The 26,713-nt window shown below is 39.3% G+C and overlaps 1 protein-coding gene across 1 annotated transcript in view; it reads left to right on the top strand.

The window, feature by feature from the left end:
- Positions 1-26,713, top strand: part of PCSK5 (proprotein convertase subtilisin/kexin type 5) — a 237,051-nt gene that overhangs the window by 115,830 nt on the left and 94,508 nt on the right. Inside the window, 1 exon segment of the mRNA XM_009887718.1 lies at positions 10,352-10,455. Coding sequence (XP_009886020.1) covers positions 10,352-10,455 — 104 coding nt within the window.

The raw sequence follows: 26,713 nt of genomic DNA, 5'->3' as shown, positions 1-26,713 counted from the left end.
GATAAAGATATTAAAGAGAACTGGCCCCAGCACCAAGCCCTGGGGGACACCACTTGTGACCAGACACCAACTGGATTTAGCTCCATTCACCACTGCTCTCTGGGCACGGCCATTCAGCCAGTTTTTTACCCAGCAAAGAATACACCTGTACAGACCATGAGCAGCCAGTTTCTCCAGGAGAATGCTGTGGGAAACGGTGTCAAAAGCTTTGCTAAAATCCAAGTAGATAACATCCACAGCTTTTTCCTCATCCACTAAGAGGGTCACCTTTTCATAGAAGGAGATCAGGTTTGTCAGGCATGACCTGCCTTTCACAAACCCATGCTGACTGGACCTGATCACCCTATTCTCCTGCATGTGCCGTGTAATGGCACTGAGGATGATCTGTTCCATGACCTTTCCAGGTACTGAGTTCAGACTGACCAGTCTATAGTTCCCTGGATCCTCCTTCCGGCCCTTCTTGTGGATGGGTGTCACATTTGCCAACCTCCAATCAGCTGGGACCTCCCCGGTTTACCAGGACTGCTGAGAGATGATGCAAAAAAGCTAATGATGCAAAATGATTCCTTTCACTAACTTTTCTCTGCTATGTGTACTTACAAGTAATTTTCTGAACACAGCCATGAAAGCTAAAAGGGAAAAAAAAAAATGGAAAAAAAAAAAGGAAACTGGAGAGAGAAATATTTCCAGTTTCCCATGCGGGGTTTTTGTGCATTACTTAATCCAGTCCTAGGGTTGGAGAAACCTTTTGTCTTGTGAAGTTATAGATTATGAAGTAAGGTCTTTAATATTACAAGGAGAACATATCATAATATATTCTATGTTATTGTCTGGAATTTGTTTGTATGAAATCTGTTCAGATTATTTTAAGCAGTTTCCAAATGGTAATTCTTTTTTTTTTTTTCTGATTTGAAAATTCACCTTGTTTCACCTCTGATACCTGCCAGTTTAGGTGATCCTAAATAGGTGCTGGGAATTAAAATATGCAAAAAAAGGTTTGAAGACTTTTAAAATATGAAGCATGTAAAGGACACATGATATTGTGGCTTAATGTAAGGGCTTACTGGAACTAGTTTGCATTCAAACAGAGTTTGAATTTACATAGATTCTTCCTTAGATTCCATATTAGCACCTGTGCTAGTAGCACTAGTGTTTATGAGATTTTTAAAAAAGACTAGTTGGAAAGGGGCTTTGCAAAGTCAGTTATGCTCTTCGTACAACAAGCTGCTTGAAAATTGGAGCATTTAGTCCTGAATGCTTCTTGAATATGTCTGTAATAATGTATAGTTTCATTTCACTTTGTGCTGGAAAACACAACAAATTATACCGTGGGAGGGTTTTGAGCTTATGAGATCGGTTTTCCCCAGTAGCCAAGTTCTGTTCCTGGGAGACATCAGGAGGTGAACAGAGCAGTAGTCTGGCCTGCATATGAGTTAGAACAGCCAAGAGGTTTCTTCAACTCACACGCAAAGGTACATTAAACCAATGGAAAATAAGTAAGGCAGATTTCCACTCCAACCTGCCAGTTTCATTCTTTGATAAGCCCCATATGGTAGGATTGGCAAATAGCTGATGGAGGACATCTTACCTGCCTACTGATTTGAACCCTCCACTTAGTTGGTTTTCCTAACTGAGATCTGCTCCTGAAATCCTGGCAACAAATTGTTTTCGGATTTGTAGTCTGCTTACTACCCCAATTTCAAATAACGCGAGTGCATCTTTTTTTATTTCTGGTCTGGTATTTGATTATCAAGTGGCTTGTTTTCCTTCAGGAACAAAAGAAATGTAGCTGAATTTCAGACTGTTTGGAATGCCCGAAGGCGTAATGCAGAGATGTAGATATACATCAACTGTCACACAAAAAAGACATCTCTTAGTCTTCATATTCTATGGTTTTCTTATGGTATTCAGGTAGTTAATTGTTTTATCTGATGGTTCCCAGTGTATCTAGTATCCTGTTCACGCTCTATGAATAAATGCTTGCTTGTGTATTGCACTTCTTAGTCATTACATAACGTTGACTTTTGCTAATTGTAAACCAGCAATTATGCATACAAAGTATAATCAACTTAGTCAGCAGAGGCAGCAATGTTCTTACTAAAAATAAATTATTTGCATTGCATAGTACCATCTACTGTTGATACCAGAAATACCCTTTCTTATTGATGAAAGGTTTGAAATTGAGATTTGGGTAAGTCAGAGTCAGGAGGGACAGTAATGCCCATGTTTGTTCCAGTGGGCATTGTGCCATGTTCCTTTGGAGAAGCCAAATTGAAAAAAAATCTTGTTGCTGACAGAAGAATACGTTACACATCCCCAAGTAAACTGCATGCTCCACTATCTGTAAGCCAATGCATGTTTTCGAACTGATGATATGTAAACTGGAGTCACATGAGTAAGAAGTAGCACCTGAAATGGAAGTATTACTCTGCTGTGTTTCTTCTGTGTGTTATACGCAGTAGTATAGCTTCAGAAAGAGTCTGTTTTCTTCCATGATTCTCTTCACAAGACCTAGATACTTCATTTGTCTTTAGTTACATGAAACCAAGGCTAGAACAAGGTAGCACTGGGAAGAGATAAAGAATTTCAGTGAATTCTGATACCAACGATCCATTCAGAAAAATGACAATGCACAGCATTCTTCTAAAAGGCAGTACAACCAAGTGCAATCACTGAGATGAAAGGAAAATGGAGTCTACATTGCAAGGGGTCAGGAGTGTCAGAGGAAGATACTTTGGATTTCTGAAAAGTGATCAGATACATGCAGTACTTCCCATGTTGATTGATTTTCTTACAAAAAGGAGAAAAGCAGTGTACTGTCTGGCAAGGAGCAGTTTTGGATACAGAATGTATTTGTGTTATGTGAAAGTTATGAAGGGTTTGATTGTTCATAAAGAGGCTAAAGTTGATGAGACAGTTGAGGAGAACTGTGGAAGTCCTGTCAAGTGACCTCTATTTGTAGGCTTCCAGTGTAAGAGAAGGAGACGTTATCATTTAAGTCCATCAGTTTTAGCTAGGTCTTTGCATCACTGGCTGACTGCCTATTGTAAAAGAGAGTGCTAGACTGTGTGAGTTAGAAATCTTTTTGTGAATCTTTGCATTTTTGGAGTAGTTTTAAAATAATGCTCTTGATGGTGAAATATTTGAAAAACGTAAACATAGATAAATGCTTAATTTAGAACATATGTTTCTCTTGAGCTTCAACCACCTGCGCCACTTATGCAATTTCAGTTATTATATTGAGATTGACTTGGAAGTACTTTCCTGAATTTAGGTTGCCCAGTGTTTCCCATTTTAAGGTCCTGTTTTCAGTTACATGTGACTTTGCCAAAGAATAATCATTCGGTCTGAAATTTTCCATGTAACTTGCTTTAAAATGGTTTTAAGAAAATTCCATCCAGGCATTTCTAAAAGTAAGACGAGGTTAAAAAAAAAAATAATATATTCGGCTGTGATCACTTGTAACTCTTTCATTGAGTTTTTCTGTGTCTGCGCTTTGGAGCAACAGCTAGAAGTAGAACAAGTGGGTAATCATAGTTCTGGTGCCAGGGCAATGCCTTTTGCTTTTATAAGCTTTTTAAAAATCTCAGCTGGCATGTGCTCAGTTGAGAGTTTTCAGAGTTTGGCAGCTCTATCCCTTGTAGTTTCTTGGTTCTCCAAGTGTTCCCCAGCCTCAGCTTTTAGAGGCTGCTTGGGGTTGATCTCTGAAGTTGCTCTTAGGGGTGCTGCTGCCTGTTCACCTTAAGAGTGGGGACCCCATCTGCTTGTCCCTGTCTGTGTTCTTGCAGCAAGAGGAAAATGAGGAAGGTGGAAGAGGAGCAGGTTTGCTGGATTGCAGTCTCCCCGCAGTCTTTCTTTTGAGATTTCTTGCAGTGTTGTAGCTCAACTATATTAAAAGTGATCAGTATCATTGGACTTGTCAGATAGGTCAAATCAATAGCCTGAGTACCACGCTAATCATAACTGCCTGCATTAACCTAAGATAAGGCTTCCCCACATGCACAGTCGCAGCTGGTTCTAAAACTGGCAACTGAACTAAGGTTTCTGTTGCTGTTGCTTCCATGGTGTTGTCCCTCAGCAGGCTGTGCACACTTTCTTTTGGGTGGCCCCATTTCATTCTTCTTCTAGAGAAGACCCAATAAGAGATGTGATTCAAGTACCTGTCTCTCAAGGGATTTATCCTCAGAAAGTCATCATTATCAACTTGCAGCTGGGCGATTGATTGTTTTCTTTCTAGCACTTAGGATTTTCTATCTCTGGGAAAAACACAATACTTTCTAGTCTCAGGAGTCTACCACCACTGTGTGCACTGCAGGTTGACACAGGTGCACCAGAACATCATTGCTAGAGGATGTATGGCTGCTTATCCTGCTGTTCACCTAAAGGAATATATCTGTCATGTCATATTACAACTTGTTTGTATTCTATCCTAAAAAACAATATGAAAATAATACAAAAGACGGTTGTAGTCAATACAAAAGCCTTCAAACACTGACTCATGAAGAAACTAGAATGCATTGCAGAAACTATGGAGATGCTGCACGAATGTAAACTGAATGACATGAAGTAGAGCCAGACATAAACGGATAAAGATGATGTTGTACAGGCAAATGCCTTTGAAAAGATGCTCAAAAAGCTATAGCTTTGAATGGAAAATTCTGATATTCTTGAATTCTTGAGCTTGAGATATTTATGATTAATATGTTTAAAGTATGAGTGGTGGACTGAAGTTACTTATTGACTGCTGAAATGGACAGATTCAGTGTGTCTTTCCACAGTGAAACTTGGCAAATATCAGGACACTTAAGAATGTAATTAGTTTAAATTATGTGTTCTTAATGAATATTATTCAGCAATTTGTTTTCAGATGTGTATCACTGGTCTTCTTTGTCAAGTACCTAAATTAAGCTATTAATGGAAAAAGAGGAGGAATAAGACAATTTGTGTAAAAGGCTACTGACAGCAATTTTGATCCTAGGATGGGATTTTCCCAAAATTTCATTAATTGCACATGTTGTTAGACAGAGGTCTATTGCATATTCCATTAACACGACTAATAACTGAGCTTTGACTTACAGTATTTTCAATTGCCATTAATTGTTTTGAGGGATTGTCATCTTTAGGCAGGACTGGATTTCTTTCAAAGGAATCTGATTGGGTAAAATTGAATGTGAATTAGAAATTAGAAGGAGAAATGGCAAATTTCTTACAAGCAATCGGGAACCTAGAAAAGAAGTGTGAGCAAAGAAGGAACTGAGAGCTAACTCTGAAATATCAAAATGGTTTTGTTTGATATACTAGTTGAATGAACAGTGGTTTGCCAGGTCAGAACAGGAAAAAACTACTAGAGCAGAAACTTAAAGCACGTAATATTCTTTACTTTTCTAGCAGGAAGTTAAGAGGATTATTTGCAGAATATATGTCAATTAGAACCTATAAGGATGTCAGACATGTCAAAAACATGTTTTGTATGTCCATGTGTGCGTGACTGGATTGTTAAACACTGGGGTCCATTTTTGTACCTTCTTATTTCCGGGAACAAAATGGTTGCGGTGTAGGCCATTTAGACACCTAAGCTGAGGATAAACAGAACATTTAGAAACTGTCTTCATGTCTCATCCCTCTTAAAGTTCTGTGCTGCAACAGGTGTCTTCACACTGACTCTTTATGCAACCTGGGGAAGAAGAATGTCTCCCATTAACATTGCTAATATTCTTGCCCATTGGGCTATATATTGGAGTCATTAGGACAGGTACTAGGTTTGTGAACCTCATGGGGCAATTCAGCTGATTTGTAAGTGATGGGAATGTGTGAATAAACTAGACAACTATTTCTTATGTTTTATTTATAATTTTATCTTGAAGCCCTTAAGGGTGTTGTTATGCAGAAATTAGTGATGAAAATTATCTCCTACTGCTCCACAAGACATCTAGGGTACAGAGACTCCTTTTTATAATAATTATCCATGTCTGTTCTCTCATAGGCCAGATTTCCAAAGAAGATCACTTGATACTTCCAAATTGAATGGTGATCCTCTTCTTAATCCGCCCTGTGATACTGTGTTTTCCCTTGATTCTTTGGAGAAAAGTTTATTGTATTCTTCCAGCAATTCTCATCAGGCTCTGCTGTTTTGGCAAGAAATACTTTTTCAGTTAGGCCACCTTTGTCACATTCAAATTGCTGGTTATGAATATAATGTAGCAATCATTGTTCATGTTGCTAACCATATCATTTTGCTAAAAACAAACCCAAACCAAAGCTTCACCCTATTTTTCTGTTGCGTATTTTTGCTAATCATCTCTCTTGCACCAATTCTTTATGCTGAACAGTTATTTTTGGTACAGTATCGTTATGCAAAAGGATAGAGCCTAGTTTCCAGGATTAACTGAATTGTCACTAGGCAGACTACTTGTCAAATGAAGAAATCAGATTTGGCCAAAAATGTTGTTCTACTATTTCTAAACAGCCTGCTTGAAGATATTGTTAAATCTCCAATTAATATTACTGTAATATAATTTGTTTGTCCTATTTCATTTTTTCTCATTTACCTTGTTTAATAAACATTTTGAGAAGCCTGAAAGAAGAGGGCTGTACCCCTGGAGTGTAACTGTTGGTTAAGGACACAACATTCATTATTTTTTGGCTGCTGTACAAGCACTTTTGAATGTAATTGTTCTCACTTCTGCTTATTCTGGTTTGATTTTGAGTATTGTCTGGTATGTGTAATCCCAAGGCAATTTCAGATGAGACATTGAAAAAAAAATTCTGGAAGGAAATTGTACGTTTTTTGAAATCAATCCATTATCAAGCAGTTAGTACTGTTCTTGTTAATGCATTTGTTCATTTCAAGATGTTTAGCCATTAATTCTTCTGAGATTAATCAAGTGGTAAGTCAATTAACATCAGTGACATCTTGTCTGGATCTGGGGCTCACATGGCTAGCAAACAACTGTTTACTCACTTAGGATCCTATTTTGACATGTTTTACAAATATTTGACCAATTCAGTGATTTTTCCAGATGCTATAAAATTGGCTGCTAGGCTATCTGGTAACAAAAAAAAAAAAAAAAAAAAAAAAAAAAACCCCAAAAAAAAAAACGAGGATAAAAATTTGTTGCTAGGCTATTTGGAAAAAAAAAAAAAAAAAAAAAAAAAAAAAAAACAACCCAAAAAACAAACCGAGGAAAAAATCTCTTCTTTCTCCAAATGAACTGCTATTTTGACATAATTCCAATGTCTTTTTTTCTTTTTGTTAGAGTTTCTGAAAAAAAAAATATAGACAAACAATTGCAGACCTATTTTGTTTCAAATGACATGTCTACTGTAGAGTGAAAATTTCAATCTGGCAATAGCTCAATTCTTAGTATAGTTAAGGTCTCATAGGAGGCTTCGGAAATTATTTGAATACTGTTCTTATGCTGTTAAATCTCTCAGATATAAATATGCCCAAACTGCCATTCGTTGATAAGAAAACATAAAACCCTTATGAATTATACAGTAAGCGAGTAGATTTGGAGGTTGCATAAGAGGCAGAGTGATTCAGCTATATACCATGTCATGCATGCTCTGGAAATCAGACCTTCGATCAAGGTTTTATGCCCCAGAAATTCTTACATTATTTTTTATTATTAGATAAGGGTGGTAGGTACAACAGTGACTGGCTCAGTTTTCAAGATCTGCCATGATTTTTGGTTTTAGAAGTAAACCATGATTCTGAGACATAATGTCATTTGCTGACGGAGTGACTAAGTCCAATTTATGACAGGTTAATATTATCAGGTGAAGACTGCTATATCTTTAGATCCTTTATCTAGGGATAGTGAGATCCACCAATAGATCCATTCCTCTTTAAATAATCAGTTGAGTGTGCCCTACCTTGAATCTCTCCTTTAGAAGTTGAGAGGAGTATTTTAGTGCCTTATTTTTCACCAGTAGCATGGACAATTTGCTTTATAGAATAACAGATTGTTTAGATTCCAGATTATAAAGAATGCAGCTCCTGGGATTCCTGGAGGTCTCCCTGAAGGCTTGAAACATGTTTTTCTAAGACTTTACACAGGCTCCTGGTGAAATTCCTGAGCTGGTATAAAATCATATTGATTTTTTTTCTTGAAGTATGTTACGTGACTATCCAAGCATACCCTATCTTACAAACCCTTAACACTCCTTACATTCCATGACAATTTTTTTCTTCTTTTTTTTTCCTGTCATTTTTACCAGCTCAGCTGGATAAACAATTACTCTCATTCCAGTCCAACTGTCTAGTGTGAGAAATTCCGTTTTAAGGAAAAAAATGTATCTATGGGCATATTAATGCTTTAATAAATGCTCAGGGACAGAAGGCATGAGCTCTCCTTAAAAATAAGAGAATAATTTGAACATGGGAATACTCTTATATCTTGTAGACAAAAATAGAGAAAAATTGAATGCCCATGAGTTGATAGAGCTTAGAAGAAATTATAAAAAATTCTGGCTACGACTAATAAGAGATTCACTTCAAAACCATCTTCCTTCTTCAGATTATTCCATCTCCTCTTCCTGTTTCAAGAACAAGCATAGGCAGGCCTTTTTTTGTTGACTCTAGAATACATGCCACTTCCTGTGGTGTCCTAGCTGTAGGTAGATGGGTGCTAGGTTACATTAGCATACCCATGGTCCATGCACACCCGCTGGGAAATATTCTGCAATGGAAAAGTTACACTCAGAATTAAATTCATATTACTGCAAAGGAAACAAGAAAAGTATGTATAGTTAACTGGTTTGGTTGCTGTCCTTGCATTATTCCTTACAATCTTGTTACATGGAAGAAGTCTGACATTTTTAGGCAACTCCTACTTCATTTTCAAGCGTATGGATTATAAGGCTATCAGAAAGTAAAATGTGTAAAAATCAGTTATATGTGATTGAATGTCCTATATGTCCCAAGTTGTTCTCTCCTGTATGGAATTATAGACCATGGTTCTGAAATTCGTTTTCATTTTCAGTAATTCCACTGACACAGGTGAACTTCCATTGGTTAATATCCATGAATATATATCTACTTGTGCACAGAGGATAGGCTAGGAGCAAGTTTTTCTATCAATAACTTGACTGCAGATTTGGAGTAACTTCTGCATCCCTACTGACTTCTCCTAAAGCTGCAGCTTTAAATATAAGTGCCAAGAATAAGTCACTTGCTGCTGGCCCAAATGATTTCTTGGTCTGAGAGACACAAGAGTGTGTGTTAAGGAACTGAACCAAAGTTTCCCAGATTTTCAGTGACCGCCTAGTCCTGGACAGTGTAGACAGCCGATGCTGGGTCTGATAAACTTCATTGTGGTCTATCTTCATCATTACAACTGAGTGGAATTGAGTTGTGCCAGTGTGTGTGATAGGGGCAGATAGTGATAGTCTGAGGATGATAATGAATGACTGATGTTCTGCACCACAATACTTTTTTCCTCTTCGTTATTTAGTGGCTCAGTTTATCATTCCCTCTACTAAACTGCATTGTTAAATGGAATACTATTCATCTTCTTAGAGATGATAGAAATACTAAGGAATTGGAAGGAGAAAGAAAAAATACCCCATGATGTCCATTGACCTTTGATCATCTTCTAAGAAAATAAATTCTCCTTGGGGTGGATCAAAGAGAAACAAGAAAACTATAATCCCTAAAGATTTGCTCTAGTCATAAAAGATAAAGGGGTATTAATGTCATAGTGAGAATGCAAACAACATCTTCTTTCACCTTCCCGGTGGACAGGTTATTAGGAATCCCTTAAAGGAATACTATCTGTGCAATCAGGCACTTGCTCTGTAACTGTTCAGATTCGATGCTGGCTGCTTGGTCTTCTTGAAGAATACACATAGACCTTCAGTGAATTCCAAGACCAGGGTTAATAGCCAAATGAACAACAACAAAGGCACCTGAAAAAGCTTCAATAGGAGCTGAAAGTCAAAAGGAATTGCCATCTTGAGCACACAGTTAGCAAGATTTAGTAGAGCTTTTCAGCAAGCCAACATTTTGCTTTGCTTTCCTTTGCACTGGTCAAGGTAGATAACATACAGTAGTGGTGGTCATACGAGTTGCCTCGGTGAAATGTGCTCCATCTTTCTTAAGTTTTATATAATAGAATATTATTGTATATCATTATAGTCTTCTTAATGCAAACCTCCCAGCTGTATAAATAATTTCCTGTAGTAATTCTGTAAAATCAGGACACATTCTTTTGAATGGAGCAAAAGAAAGCAGAGGAGAGAAATGAGGGTTTGTTTTGGTTTGGATACTTTTTAGCTTACAAGACCTTGTATCCCTACATTCTGGTGAAATATGTCTGATCTGTGACTTTGTCTTTCCCCTTTTTCTTAGTCCATTTCTGACCTGGAGAGACATTCAGCATATTATTGTCAGGACTTCACGTGCAGGACACCTGAATGCTAACGACTGGAAAACGAATGCGGCTGGTTATAAGGGTGAGAGCTTCCTTTCTTCTTTGCCATCAGAGGCAACATCTTTTTTGATGTTTTTGGAAAAGAAATAATCTTGATTAGTTTGTTTCACCCTATGTTGTGCATAGTTTTGAGAACTTTCAGGCTCAAACTGAAGGGACCTATCTTCTCTTTTATGAGGAAAACCTCTTAGAATGGCTAAACCCAAAAATGGCAGCTACAAAATGCATTGTCCAGATCTTCTCAGTCCCTTTCAGTCCTATTTCATGCACTACTTGCAGAAAACTAAGTAAATTGGTGTTTTTTAATTTTTCCATGTATAGGTAGTATTCTGATAGTCTAGAGTTGAGAATACAGAAATTTCTGGATTCAGACCATGTTCTCATTCAGAATTGTTGACATTTTTGATTTAAAATGACAAAACAGTATTTTCAAATTTCTGTTTTATATGATTCAACCTACATTATTTATATTTAAGATTTCCGTCAGATTTAGGATAAAATCAAATCTCGAGCTATGAGGCCTTTCAATGGGTCAGAAATCATACTATTCAGTCAGCTGTCATGTAGGTTTCTAAACTTTTGTACAGTCTTGTAATTTTGTATTAAAGCTATATCTTTTTAACTTTTTTCTCTTTTGTAATGCAAGCAGAGGTAAACATTTGTGCCATTAAATAAGATATATATTTTCAGGATGGGTTAAAACTAGACCTTGAACCCATAGAATACTGTATGTCAACACAGACTGGCTTCTGATTCACATTCACTAAATTCTTACTGCTTTCAATTTGGATTTCATCTGAAAAATCACCCGGAATGGCTTATTTCTGGTTCTCTTTTCATAAGAACTTCACCCAAGACTGCAATACTCATTAGAAGATGAGATTTGAACTGTTTTGTGCTAAACTCTCCTAAAAGAAGAATGTAATATACAAGAACCACCAAACCCTTGCCCTGGTTTCACTGTAAAACTGAAGCCTAGCTTTAATCTATTTCAGATCAAGGCACTGCTACCGTATAGCATCTTTAATACATCATTCTGACCTATGACATTTCTGCTGCAATGGAATAGAAACCAAACCAAAAAAACTTTCATTTTTTGATCCAAACCAGGCTCTTATTACAGAGGATAGATTTAGAAATGGGTATTTGACTCGAACCCGCTCATCTCATGAAGGTTCTAACATTCAAGAGCCTGGTTTTGTCCCATTTACAAGCACATGCCCACACACAAAACACATAACACAGTGAGAAATAGATACTTCCTTAATTGCAATAACGTTACAGTTTTTGTTATTGTAAAACACTTCCCAGGATTTGAAAAGTTTTGGCAGGAGATTGTGACTGTATTATCATTTTGTTGGAGCTATCTGAAGTTCAAACAACTCTTTTCAAGTAGCATAAAGTAGAGCTTTTTTTTTTTTCCATAGCTCAGTTCCAAAATTCTATATTTTTATGTTTTTCCTCTTGTTGCCCAAGAGAGGCAAACACCCCGTGAGGCATTCCACAGCAGCTGTCACTCATTATCAAAGGAGAGGTCACACTAACACACCAGCAGTAGCAGCATTGGCAGCAGGACTTGCATTGTTGCACCACTGGAGCCTGCTTATTCTGAATCCTTGGAGCCACACATTTTTTCTATGCGTTGCAGGAGATAAATAGCGAGGAAAAAGGCTGAAAAAAAGGTTTGTCTTCCATATGTGCAAAGTCACAAGCATAGATAAGCTCAACTGGGGGACTGGGATTCGGGAAATACAACTTGAGCTGGCAGACCTCTGCTGTAGACTCCATGGTGGAATTGAAAAAGAGGAAGACAAACTAAGTGCTTCGACCTCTGTGGAGCTCAGGAATCAACGCTATCCCAAATAAAATCACTAGTTTTAACTAAATTATTTTGGCAACTTAGGCTGAGCAAATGGTTCCAATAAAAATGCAGCTCTTTAAACCTCTGTTGGTTTTGGAAGAAGGAGAAACAAAAGATTTAGATTAAATCACAACATCCAAACCTGAATTCAAAAGGGGGTTTGCACACCACTGCTGGCAAGACTGAAACAGTTTTTTTTACTATTGCACGTGGCAATATTTAGTATAATATTACACTATTATCCTTCACTGTTGCCAAGAGTAACAATTAAAGTATGGTTTTTCGTAGATGAAGTACTCTGATCATACTGAGTTCCTTAAGGAATTGTATCATAATTTTGTTGATGGCAAGACCCATATTTCTTCCACAGCATGTCTTAACAAGGGAAGGGGTGGAAGATCTATTATTTTTTTTTTAAATTAACTAAAGCAAAGACAGTCACAAGAAACAATCTGCCTTTCTTCTGTGCATACTGGGGAAGAAAGAAGGAAACGAGGAGAGAGAGAGACAGGCTCACTCCTTTAGAAATGAGAACTGAAAGGGTGAAAACAACAAAAACTTGGAAGAACCTCTCACTCAACAAAGGGTCAGCAAGAGTTGGTAGTTGAAAGTGGGTCAGGACGCCTTTTCAGGGGGCTGTTTTGCTGGGCTGCATGGCAACCCTGTCCCTCGCTATAGTCCCTGGCAGTGTTTTGCTGTTGCAGAACACACAGAAGGAGCTCACAGATGTCATTACTGGTTGCAAGATCTCCTCTCTTTTTTTTCTGTCTTACATTCATAAAAAGAAAGATTAATTCATGAAAAACACTTGAGCCAGCTAGTGATTTGCTAAAGTAGTGCTCGTTATTTGTTTAATTTTCTGGCAAGTAAACAGCATTCGTTAAATGCATGTCAATAGAATTAACTCAGGCATTGGCAAGAATTTTTTCTTGGTAATTTTTTCATTGTTGTTTTGTGGTCAGCTAGCATGTATCTTTCCTCAAGAACTTATTACCTGGTTGTGTCAGAAAGAAACTAATTTTGGGATATTCTGTGGTTAGTCAGTCTTACATATAATTTGTCGGTAGATAAAAAGATACGGTCCATTTCGCTTCAAAATAAGAGGGGTGTTTTCTAACTAAAGCAGTCAATTAACTGATTATATGGAAAAATACTAGAGAACATCTGTTTTTGTGAAGGCTTCAAAACTATTGATCTGGTTTTGCTATGGCACATTGGTATGCAAAGGCTCCGTGTTCTGTCAGTTGTGTGATCAACAACAAAGCACACAACTGCATTCAGAAAAAGGGAATGCTGCATTAATGCTGACTTGTCTCTACGTTGAAAGATACAGAATGAAACACTACGGTTTTAAGAACAGTAATCAAATCATCTGAACAATTCTTTTTCTGTAAATGAAGCTCCAAATACTGTCAAATACTGTCTCTGGGGAAACAGACCATTCGCAGTGCAGGAATTCTATTAATTTGCAGGGAAATTTTTAGAGAACATCCTTCACTCTTCCTGGCTCTAAAGTGTAGACAATAACACTTCAGCACAGTGAAATAAAATGAAACTGAAAGACAAAAGGAAATCAAAACTCTAGCCACTTTTTTCATTTCCATGACATTCCTAGTCCCAGTGGAGGTATTCTTCCTAGGGAAACCGAGTCATCTCATTTGCTGGGGAGTAACAGACTACCAGAGATATGTCACATCCCTTTAGGTTAGCCAAAGTATCTGCTGCTTCCAATAGAGAGTGACCACTGCAGAGAATTGGTCACGTAATGTAATTTAACATACATTTTAATATAATTGCTTAATAAAATATACAATTTAATATAATAGCTTCATTACAGTATTTAATAAAAAACAGTCATTATTCTTGTTGGGAACAGAGCATTACTAGTCTGGGAGTGAGAAAGAGACAAGCCTATCTATACTCCTAGATCGGAGAACTAGATTGGCCAGATTTAAATTGCTGTAGGTTGACCAGTAACCAGGTATAAGTTCAGTGGCCAGCAAGAAAATCTTCACAACAATGTGTACATTTCAGAGAAGACAAATAAGCTATTCATTAACAACCTGCTGTATTTTGTCAATAACTTTATAATTTTTAATCATTGCTAGAAGATGGCATAAGACTTTTGAAAAATAGCAAGCACTTCTGAATGGTTATGTCAACCAATCAAAGCCGTTCATCTGTCAAAAGACCTTCCAGTCTTACAGATGCTAGCTGGTATTTTCACACACTATTAGCAGCCAATATCAACTTCTACCCACACTTAATGCCTATACACATGGTGCATGAAGCAAGTAAAACAGGATCTTTGAATTTAGCTGTTGTGATGTCCCAGTTTTGGATAGTTGTCAGTCTGACACCAAACACATGAAGTTGCATTGGTCGTTGTAGGAGTTAGGAAGACTATATCCTATGCAAGATAGACTAATGACTTTTTCCTGCTTGACAGATTAGGCTGATATTTTCAGGTAGACAACTTAGAATGCTGTTGGTAAGTTTCCTGTCAAATTGTTGACAAACATGGGCAAATGCAAGCTATCTCACCTGTGACCTGTTGTGATAGCTCTCCAAGGGCTGTGTTGGCTCCAGGCAGAATACCCTTAGCACTATGTCCTCTGGCCACCTGCGCTTCTCAGCAGGCCCATGGCTTCATTGCCAGGCCATGACACAGCTCCTACTGCAGCTCTACACCACCAGGGAATCCCTTTAAGCCAGATTTTGTGTCCAAATGCATTAGGCCTTGAAAAAGGCTTCAGCTCAGTAGTGTCACTTTCTAAACCACTGGTGTAATGTTAACATCAGAAGAATCTGACATCTGGAGTCCTATTTACCAGACGTTAAGCTACAGAATTTTAATGTTGTGGAATTACATTTGTCAAGAAACAAGCATGTAACATAGAATTTCCAATGTGAGCCACTCGAATGAGAACCTTACTAAGTAAGATTTTCATGTAGGCAGCAATGAAGTTGCCATAAGAAGTCCAAGGGCAATCAAAAGAATCTTCAGGGCCTTGGGACAACTGGCTAACAGATCAGGAGCACAAGTAGCGTTCTCCTCTATCCTTCCAGTTGCAGGGAACAACAAGGGAAGAAACAGGAAGACCCAGCAGATCAATAACTAGCTCTGATAATGGTGTCACCAGCAAAATTTGAGGTTTTTTGATTATGGGTCAGTCTACACAACATCAAGCCTACTGCCAACAGACTGGGTACACCTGTCTTGAAAGAGAAAAAGGATCTTTGCACAGGAGTTAGCAGCGCTCATTGAAAGAGCTTTAAACTAGATTTGAAGGGGAAAAGGGATAAAACCAGGCTCATTAGAGATATGCCTGGGGGTGGCATGTCAGCATTTGACAGACAGTGTGTTATTGAGGTCCTCCAGTCTGCTCCACAATGTGCTGAGTACACTGGAGCACATTGGAAATGTCCCTGCACTAATGCACGCAGCACCTTGGCCATCTCAGTGGAGGTAGAGGATGGAGATCCACACAGCAGCAAAGACAGTTGTCAATGCGTTAGAAACCGCAGGAGTGCCACAGAACAGTCACATCATAGGAATTAGGGCTTCTCCCCCGAAAAAGGTGGCAGGATCAATATCCCAACTAAAGTACATCTACACCAATGCACACAGCACGGCCAACAAGCAAGAGGAGCTGGAAGCCACTGTGCAGCTGGAAAACTATGATGTAGTTGCAATCATGGAAACATGGTGGGATGATTCACACAACTGGAGTGCTGCAATGGATGGCTATACACTCTTCAGAAGGAATAGAGAAGGAAGGAGAGGTGCTGAAGGTTAGGGAGTGACTGTCTAGAGCTTGACGATGGTGATGAAAGAGTCAAGTGTTTATGGGTAAGAACCAGCGGAAGGGCCAACAAGACAGATATCATGGTGGGAGTCTGTTATAGACAACCCAACCAGGATGAAAAGACAGGTAAAGTATTCTACAAGCTGCTGGGAGAAGTTTTACGGTCACTAGCCCTTGTTCTCATGGGGAGCTTCAACTTACCAGATGTGTGCTGGAAATACAATATAGCAGAGAGGAAACAATCTAGGAGGTTCTTGCAACGTGTGGAAGATAAATTCCTGACACAGCTGGTGAGTGAGCCAACTAGGTAAGGCACCCCGCTGGACCTGCTGTTTGCGAACAGAGAAGGACTTCTGCATGATGTGACAGTAGGAAGCTGTCTTGGGTTGGAGGCTGTCTTCAGTGATCATGAAGTGATGGTTTTGCTGCCCTTGGACTTCCAGAGGGCAGACTGTGACCTGTTTAGGAGGCTGGTTGACAGAGTCCTGTGGGAGGCAGTCCTGAAGGCCAAAGAAATCCAGGAAGGCTGGACACTTTCCAACAAGGAAATCTTGAAGGCACCGGAGCAGGCCATCCTCATGTGCCAAAAGATGACCCAGCAGGGAAGAAGACCATCCTGGCTGAACAGAGAACTTTGCCTGGAACTCAGGAAAAAAAAAGAGAATTTGAGACCTTTGGAAAAAGGGGCATGCAACTCAGGAGCACTACAAGCATATCATGAGGTTAAGCAGGGAGAAAATTAGAAGGGCCAAAGCCCAACTAGAACTTAATCTGGCTGCTGCAGTAAAAGACAATAAAAAATGGTTCTATAAATACGTTAACAACAAAAGGAGGACTAAGGAGAATCTCCATCATTTATTGGATGGAGGGGGAAATATAGTGACAAAGGATAAGGAAAAGTCTGAGGCACTTAATGACACCTTTGCCTCAGTCTTTAATAGTAAGACCAGTTGTTTTCTGAGTACGCAGACCCCTGAGCTGGAAGACAGGGATCGGGAGCACAATGAAGCCCCCGTAATCCAGGGGGAAGTGGTTAGCAACCTGCTGCACCACTTAGACACAGACAAGTCTATGGGGCCAGATGGGATCCACCCAGGGGTACTGAAGCAGCTGATGGAAGTGCTCACCAAGTTGCTATCCATTATTTCTCAGCAGTCCTGGCTAACCAGGGAGATTCCAGTTGACTGGAGGTTAGCAAATGTGATGCCTATCTACAAGAAGGGCTGCAAGGAGGATCTGGGGAATTACAGGTCTGTCAGTCTTACTTTGGTATTGGGGAAAGTTATGGAACAGATCAGCTTGAGTGCCATCACGCGGCATGTACAGGACAACCAGGTGATCAGGCCCAGTCAGCATGTGTTTATGAAAGGCAGCTTCTGCTTCACTAACCTGATATCCTGTTACAAAGTGACCGACTTGGTGGATGAGGGATATGCTGTGGATGTTGTTTACATGGACTTTAGTAAAACGTTTGACTTCATTTCCCACAGCATTCTGCTGGAGAATGAACAGGCTACTCACAGCTAGGATAGGCGTACTCTTTGCTGGGTAAAAACTGGCTAGATGTCCAGGCTCAAAGAGTGGTGGTGAATGGAGTTAAATCCAGTTGGTGGCCGGTCACAAGTGGTGTTCCCCAGGGCTTAGTACTGGGGCCAATTCCATTTAATATCTTTATCAATGACCTGAATGAGGGGACCAAGTGTACCCCAGGTTGGCTGAGAGTGTTGAGCTACTTGAGTGTAGAAAGGCTCTACAGAGGGATCTGGACAGGTTGGATCGATGGGCCAAGGCCAATGGTATGAGGTTCAAGAAGGCCAACTGCCAGGTCCTGCACTTGGGTCACAACAACCCCATGCAGTACTACAAGCTTGGGGAAGAGTGGCTGGAAAGCTGCCCAGAGGAAAAGGAGCTGGAGCTGTTGGTTGACAGCTGGCTGAAAATGAGCCAGCAGTGTGCCCAGGTGGCCAAGAAGGCCAATAGCACCCTGGCTAGGAATAGTATGGCCAGCAGGACTAGGGAAGTGATTGTCCCCCTGTACTCAGCACTGGTGAGGCAACATGTTGAATACTGTGTCCAGTCCTGGACCTCTCACTCCAAGATAGACATTGAGGTGGACCATGTCTAACGAAGGGCAACAAAGCTGGGGAAGGGTCTAGAAAGCAAGTCTTGTGAGGAGCAGCTGATAGAACTGGGGTTGTTTAGCCTGGAGAAAAGGAGGCTGAGAGGAGACCTTATCACTCCCTACAACTACCTGAAAGGAGGTTGTAGCAAGGTGGGTGTTGGTGTCTTTTCTCAGGTAAAAAGTGATAGGACGAGAGGAGACAGCCTCAGGTTGTGCCAGAGGAGGTTTAGATTGGATATGAGGAAAAATGTCTTCATTGAAGGGGTTGTTAAGCTTTGGAGCAGGCTGTCCAGGGAAGTGGTGGAGTCACCATCCCTGGAGGTATTTAAAAGACATGTAGATGTGGCACTTAGGGACATAGTTTAATGGTGGACTTGGCAGTGCTAGGTTTACAGTTGAATTCAACAATCTTGAAGGTCTTTTCCAACCTAAATGGTTCTATGATTCTAAGTAGGCAGCTGACAGCAAAAGCTCTGGAAAAACAAATGTATTTTTGGAAAGGGCAATCTAGCCATACATACATGACCAAATCTTCAACAGATTGGTGGATGTAAAGTCTGAGAGAAATGTTGGCACTCACTCACATAGGTGGGCATTAGTCTTATATTAGCTGAACTGGTTAGATTACTTCAAACAATTTTGCCTTGTAGCCCTTACTTGAAGCTGGAGCAGCATTTAGTTTAACACCAGAAAAGGAGAGAGGCAAACCAGCTACAATTAATAGCTAGTCTAACAGTGAGTGCAAGTGCCTTCCCAGCACTGACAGAACATGACTGATAGGTAAAGGTCTGTGTCCTCAGGAATCTCAAACCACATTTAATTGTCACAGAATCACATGCTCAATATGATAACCTTTATCATCGCTTCATACAGCAAGCATTGCTGTAGTTGGAAAAAATATCAGAGGTGGGATTTAGAAATTAAGATAGTTGAGGAAAAGTGGAGTAAAACCGTGCATTTTTTAGCAGCAAGTTTAAAGTGATTTTCTTTTTATTGTATGGTCACTACAGCCTTTTTAGATGGCTCTGTTTCCTTCCCACATGCAACAATTCAGCTCACAGCTATAAAGTTTTCTTAAATGTAATATTAAAATTGCATTATGAATTTTTCAGTGTTTCATATGTTAAACCCAAACAAATTGCCAGGTATCTGAACTCTGCTAGCCTTGAGTGAGACCTAAAATATCTCTTTGGGATTTGGGGAAGGTAGCTGGAAAATATATTGAATTCTGCAGCCTAGATCATGGTTATTGGATATTTTTTTCCCCCTAGCACAAATTGAGATCCACACAATGTTGCTTCCAGTTGAAAGATATGTAAGATCAGGAATATATCTGTATAGTTCCAGAGATGGAGATGTACAAAGGAGGAGAAGGAATCTCTCAGAGAAGCCAGGGAGGTGTCATTACTTCTCCCAGCCTCAAACTCTTCATTATCAAAGCTTCTCATTACTTGTCGGCTCTGCAGCGCTCTCTTTTCTGGCTCTGAAAAGCAAGGAATAGAGCTGTGAATGTAAAACGGACTCTAAGCAGAAACGTCAGGCCTTTGCTGGGATACATAAAGAAAAGTAGACTGACATTTTGTGTTACAGTTGGTTGCTTTGCTTCGGTCATATAGTGGGAGTCAAACTTACATGTGTTTTAAAATGTAAATTAAATGGCTCTAAAGCAGGAGTAACAGCAGGCAAAAGGCAAAATTAGGCTTTAAATTTCTATTGTAATAGCATTCAGAATTGTCACAGCAAACCATGATCAGCATAGCAGACAAAGAATTAAAAAAGATAGTGCCTCTGGTCAACAACTGACAGACTTGATGTCCATCTGTCCTAGATATAAAGCTATGTACAATTACTATGCTCTGCAGCTCCTAGTATTCCAGACATTGCCAAGTGGACTGACAGCACTAACAGGATGCACACCATGGGAATGATAACCTTTGACATTATATCCTTTTAACAAGCCCAGCTCAGACCTTTAGCAAAACTCTGCATAGGACTGGGGCGGCGGGGAGAAAGCAGGGGGAGAGAAGTCTTCCCCTTATGGACTCATAACCTAAGAGTCTGCCACGTCATGAAAAATGTAGATTTCCATTTTGCAGTATTAAGAAAGAAGAATCAGGATCAACAAATTTAAAAAGTGAATGATAAACTGGTGCAACTCCCCAAATGAGAATAGTTTAACTGTAGACAATGAGGACTGCATTTTAAAAGAAAAGTCTTTAAAAGTTATCTGCATTTCCATTGCCTCTTTATATACTAATTATCAAAGCAGGACACTTGTGAGAGTGTTCTAGACAAATATCTGGCCTTACTTGTATACATCCATGGCAATGGTGAACACCTTGTGCACTGGGTAGTTCTGTATTTTTAAACAGCAAACATCTGCTTTTGAGAGCACCAAACCTCTTCATTGCTGTTGCATTGCTATAGTCCATTTCAGTAATTAAAAAACTGGATGTTGTTTTATTATCAGCGTGTCCACTTTAGTGGAACTAGGATTCAAGCCAGTTAGGAAGCAGATCACGCCATCTACTACACAGTAGTTTAAGCACTTAGAGCATCCTGTCAGGATGTAGAACAGTAATAGTAATAATAATAGTAATAATATAGTTTTAAAAAATAGTAAAAATATTATATAGTAAAAAAAAATACAGTAAAAAAAAATAATAATAGGGAAAGGTAAGGGTCTACATAGGACAACTCAGATCAGTTAGATGCCTGAAGTTGTTTGTAACTGTATCACTTTTTCCCTCCAGAAAAATTGGCTGCTGGGGGGATCACTTTTAAGTCAGGGGATGCAGAAATTTATCCACAAGGCCTGTTACCAGCTTTACCAGTCCAGCTATCTGCATAGACTTGGCTTACTATTTAACTTCCTTTTGCTTCAGGTTACTGATCATAATCTACCGCATGGCTCTACAGGGATAGTGTGAAGTCCACTTAGTTAATTAATAATTTCTCCACTTTGAGGTGAGGTTGGTATCGTTTTAGTTCTAAAAACCACCATCATTATTATTAAATAATTTGCAGAACACTTTGTTATGACTTTCTGCATATTTGCGTATACCTTTCCCCCGCTGAAATCTGCTGCAGCCCTGTGCTCACTCAGGACTTAGTTTGAGTGTAAATATCGCTCTGCAGCACCGACACTTCTGAACAGACACAGCCGCTGTGCAAGACAGAACAAGAAGGATGTTCTGCACCGTGTGTCTGATATACCTGACAGCACAGAAATGCTATCTTTGAGCCTCCTGCTAACGATCTGTCAGCATTTCCACTTACAGTGCCTTTGACTCATCTGTCATCATCTGTTCTGAGATGAAGCCTAGCATAGAGGCTCTCACCAAAACGTGTTTTTATTGTTTGATAGGGTGAAATGACATTTGGCTGGTTTTGAGTTATCGGGGAATCCTAACTGTACCTCTGAGGGTAAATTTGCTCCTAATAGAGGAAATGAGTACATTTTCTTTTTTCTTAAAAGGTGTTCCATGGTGTAGTCACAAAATGACTTTTTTTTGTTTAAAGAAAACTTGCAAGCAGCCATGTTTTTCAATGGATCTTTGTGCTTTTTGGAAAAGGAGCTCCGATATAAAAAGACTATCACTAATTAAAAAAATATAGCTTCTCTTACTGTAGATGCTCCTTAGCCAACTTTATTTCGGCAATTTTTTTTCTCCCTTCCAAATATACATAGTCCTCAGATTTATTCCATTCACATAAGCTGGCTCATTTCAAGCAATATAAACGAATGTCTTCAGTAGAGGCTTTATGATTTACAGCCAAATGCTGCTGTGGAGAAGCAGCATCTTGTCTGTCTTAGCAATCACCAGGCAGCAGTAGTCAGGTTGTCTGTTTCTATCACAACTCTCTTCCTTCAGAGGCAGAGAGGTAAACCAGGCTTCCTGCTCACTCTGCTGAGGTTTTCAGCAAGGCTCACTGGTGTCTTCTCTGACTCTGAGGAAAATGTCCCCATGTGCAGGGCAGAGTAAGTGCCATGTGCTCTGAGGACTGCATTAACCTGGTTTACTTATACCTAAACAAGCTCTGAGAAGTAAACTGGGAACTGACTCAGGTCTCGCTGCGGGCAGGGGAGAGCTTGGCATGGCTGTGCTAGACACACATGGGCACTCACTGCTGACCATGGACCGTTGGGTGGTGTAATCCCAAGACTAATGACCTCTGTCTGGAGGCTGCTAAGGCTCATGAGAGAGGGATTTGGGGCTACTTGCTGTCACTACTAGTAGAGTCTGACTCTGATGCCCCATAAGCGTATTTCACTCTTAGTCCTTTTTGTCAACCAATGTCAATGTATGTGCTTTGAATTCCTGAGGCACATAAATACTGCCAGGATGTGTATGCAAATGTGATCTTGAATTCAATTCCTTAATGTATTAAGATGGTGTGGTTTAGGGCTATTTTTTGAGCGGCTGCAAAGTCTCGTAGCAGGTGATGCAGTATCAGAGTTGCATACAGAAACTGTTCACAAAGGTACATTGACTACTGGAGGTTTAGCTTCTACTAGCTGTCCTGCTAGTGTTCCTGGGCAGTCTATATTTTATTTTATCAATGAATAGGAGCTTTTTGGCAGACAGAAAAAATGTAAAATCAAGAGGTCTGATTTTTTTATCAATTCTATTATTAGGTAAATCCACAGTTAGTATGTTATTGAAGAAATTATTTGCAGTAATACAAAAATTAGAAATTGGCATAAACACAACTGGAAGCTCAATAACAGCAATTTTTTAAATATCCTGTTAGCACCTTTCTGACCACGAAAGTAGTCAGAGGGCTGGAACAACTGTCCTATGAAGAAAGTTGGGGTTGTTCAGCCTTGAGAAGAGAAGGCTCTGGGGAGACCTTATTGCAACCTTTCAATGTGTAAAGGGGACTTACAAGAAAGATGGAGACCTTTTTACCAAGGCCTTTAGTGACAAGACAAGGGCAATAGTTTTAAACAGAAAGACAAAAAGAATAAATTTACATTGAACATAATTTTTTTTGTGATGAGAGCGGTGAGAAACTGCAACAGGTTGCCCAGAGAAGTTGTGGATGGCCCATCCCTGGAAGTGTTCAAGATCAGGTTGGACAGGGCTTTGAGCAACCTGATCTAGTAAGATGTCCCTGCCCGTGGCAGTGAGGTTGGAGTAGATGAGCTTTAAATGTCCCTTCCAACACAAACCATTCTGTGCTTCTATGATTCTATGCTATAGAGGCCCTTCAGTTTCTCATTTTGCATCTGTGTAGCTGTCACTTTTAAGACAAATCTGTTGGGCAACTTTCTGTCCTCCAGATCCTTCTCTGGTGTGATGGTAAGAATAAGAACTCAACCTTCCACCATCTCTGCTGAGTCTTTTACCTTGATTTAAGGGAATTCTATGAGGAGGGAGGACAGAGTTTGCTGTTTGCTTTGTCTTTAAGTAGAAAAATTGAGGGGTTGTTCTGTATAAAATATAAAAATACAAATAATATGCTTAACCTAAAAAGCATGAGGGAGTTGATTTTACAAGCAAGAATAAAAAAGAATGCTCTTGCACGGTTGTGTTTTTGGCTTGTGAAGCCGTTATATGTTTCAGAAATCACATACGGTTATCACAGATTATTGGTCATAGTTTGACATGAAATGGGAGTATGGCTGAAACAAGATGAATTTTCATTCAAGATCAATGTTCTGTTAGTTAGGACATGACAAAATAAAATTAAAATAGTTCAAGCTATGTGTCATCATAACATTTCTCCTTTTTTGTCCTTTGTCTTTCCTGGTTGAAGCATTTTGATATACTAAGCAAATGACAGAAACTGAAAGTAACATAGAATTAGAGCTTTATATTTGCAAATAAGATGTGAAATGTAAAAGAAATATTGGTGTAGGTCGGTTTGAAGATTTATAGGGTGAGAGTAACTCGAGAGTCTCACATCTTCTAGTCTTGCTTAGCAATATTTAAGAAAACCACAATATAAGGGGCATTTTAGACTCCTATTTTGTAGGTCTCATTTTGGATGAGACTGGATCAAGATCCTAAAGTAACATAAATGAATAAATCATAATAATTTATATATCAAATATGTGAATCTAGTTTAGGAAAGCTGCATACTCCTCATTTGACAAACTGAAGTTATTACCATTTGTCTCCTCTGATTTAGTGTTTGTTATGTGTATATTTAATATATATATTTCCAATGCTACTTTCACAGTATACAAAATTAAAGGCCAAAAATACAGTAGGGAGAAAATATTCTTCAATGTTTTTTGTCAGATGAGTAAAATAGGAAGGGAGGCTTAGCATCTAAGCTACTGATGAGACATCTTGATGACAAGCAATGAAACAGCAGCCTAACAAATCAAGTTTAGCTATGCTGAGGCACTGGAAAGGCGGTGTTTTCCTTGTCTGGGCCCAGTTTTCCGGGAATCTGCATGATTCTGTGTTAGATTTGGGGGTAGCTTTACATACTCTTTGTATATAAATGAGAAAGTTATTGAATTTTCAATAGCAGTTTCAGACAAAAACAAACGGAATATGAAAAAGCTGGAGAAGTCTATCCAGTAGCTGAACAGGCCTTGATTTCATGGTGTGCTAATAGAGGAATTGCTCCAGGGATAAATAAATGGACTTTAGCCCTGAGAAATGTTATTTTCTTTAATGATAAGAACAGTAAAGAGATCAACTAAAACTCAATATTTACTTTGTGTTGCAGTAGGCAAGTTTTCTCTGAAACTTGTCCTGCATCTGTAAAGCTCTGTGTATGTCTCTGATTTTGCAGAAATAGGAATGGATCAGTTTGCGTTGATGATAAGTGGAGACAGGATTCAAGAACGGTTCTGCCCATGGACACATTGATCACAAAGAGGTTGCAGTTTTCAGCCCTTCGGCTCAACAAGAGCAACAGTCTGCTCCTTAATCACAAACTTACATTACAACCTCACATTCCTATTCTGTCTCCGAAAGGCAAATATCTTCTTACAAAACAGCCCGATACCCCCTCTCACACGCTCAGTGATTCCTAGCAACAACCGAGTGCAGTAGCAATTCACAGCAGTGACAATGTAGAGCACATAAGTGGGTATGTGCGAGGTCCTGGGGCATTTTGCACTTGCAAACTCACTCTGCAATCATCAGTACCTTTCAAATATTGCTTTTCTATCTGCGTTAGCAGAAGCGAGCTCGGTACCATTCGCATACAAATCAGTGGCAGTTCCAGATGTTTCGCAGAAGACATTTATAGCCCCATGTGGACCATTAAAGTTATTTTTAACCTTTGGGAGAGGCACCCTGGCATAGAGTTCACAGCAGTACTAGTGTACACACAGATGAAGGGGCACAATTTGAAGACAGTAGGAAACAAAATCTGCTTTATTCTCTAAGACACAGGGGATCAACTACTTTTGTTAACGCTGTGATTCTTTCCTAAATTGCTATTATTTAGTCTTTGAAAATTATGGGCCTCTGCTGGTACCTGCAGCTGTTAACCAACCCACTGGATCTAGGGCTTTGAAGTGCAAAGGTTGCTGGCAGCCAAATGTCAGCTGCCTGGAAGCTTCCCATGCAGAAGGATTTAGGAGCACCCCTGACTGTCAGGAAGTTTTTATTTCAGTGGGAAGGCCTTTCAAGGAAAAAATGTGCTTCTGTTTCATCTGTGGAAAAACCCCCAGCCGGTGCAGAACTTCTCACTCCCATCTCTGCTCTCATGCAAGAGAGTTTAAGCATTGAATCATGGACAATTAACACAACCACATAACCTTGGGTGGTAATTTTTTCTCCCAGATGAAAAATGAACGCAATTCTATCTTCCAAGTAATTTTTTAGGGAAGGAAAGGTAGAAAGTTCACTCTCTAGATTTTATTTGTATTTTCAATGTGAATATTAAGGCAAAAAATTCTAGGGTGAGGTGGCTTTAAACCTACTTGAGTAACCATCAGAAGGTCACTGTCTGGTAGTGGCAATGTTAGGTACTCTTCTGTCCTTATTTCTGGCTGAGAAAAGCTGACTTGAGGAGAAATTTGGGTCTTCTTTGAGCTCCGTAATTGCATTGAACACACAGCATCTTACAACTGGACATCCTGAGTGCTAACCCAATGCAAGTTGCTACCTGTCAGAAATTAAAAATGCGTTTTCCATGGGTTAGCTCAAAAGATTTTTCCATTCATTAAAATTTAATCCCTCACTGTTAAATGTAGTACTATACAGAGTAACTGTGTACAGTTACAGACCATGTGAGTTAACACTTGTTCCTTCCACTGTTCTTCAGAGCAGACACAATGATTATTAATTAAAATTTTAAATATCAGAGCAATGCACGCAGTGTAAGAACACACAAATGACTTCACAGATAAATATGGTCTCAGCAGCAGATGCAGTTTTTCCAAGATGACACTATGACCAAGGAGATTTCCATCACAGGGGCCGTCTTTACAGTACAGTTTCTCCATCCATGTTTTCCTTGCCCTTTTTCTGGCTGCCTCCACCGATGTGTAAAAATAGGACGTCTCTTTCCC

This window comes from Charadrius vociferus, unplaced genomic scaffold (genome assembly GCF_000708025.1).
Source record: "Charadrius vociferus isolate BGI_N301 unplaced genomic scaffold, ASM70802v2 scaffold286, whole genome shotgun sequence".
Classification (NCBI taxonomy): domain Eukaryota; kingdom Metazoa; phylum Chordata; class Aves; order Charadriiformes; family Charadriidae; genus Charadrius; species Charadrius vociferus.
This window is presented reverse-complemented; position numbering and strand designations above follow the sequence as displayed.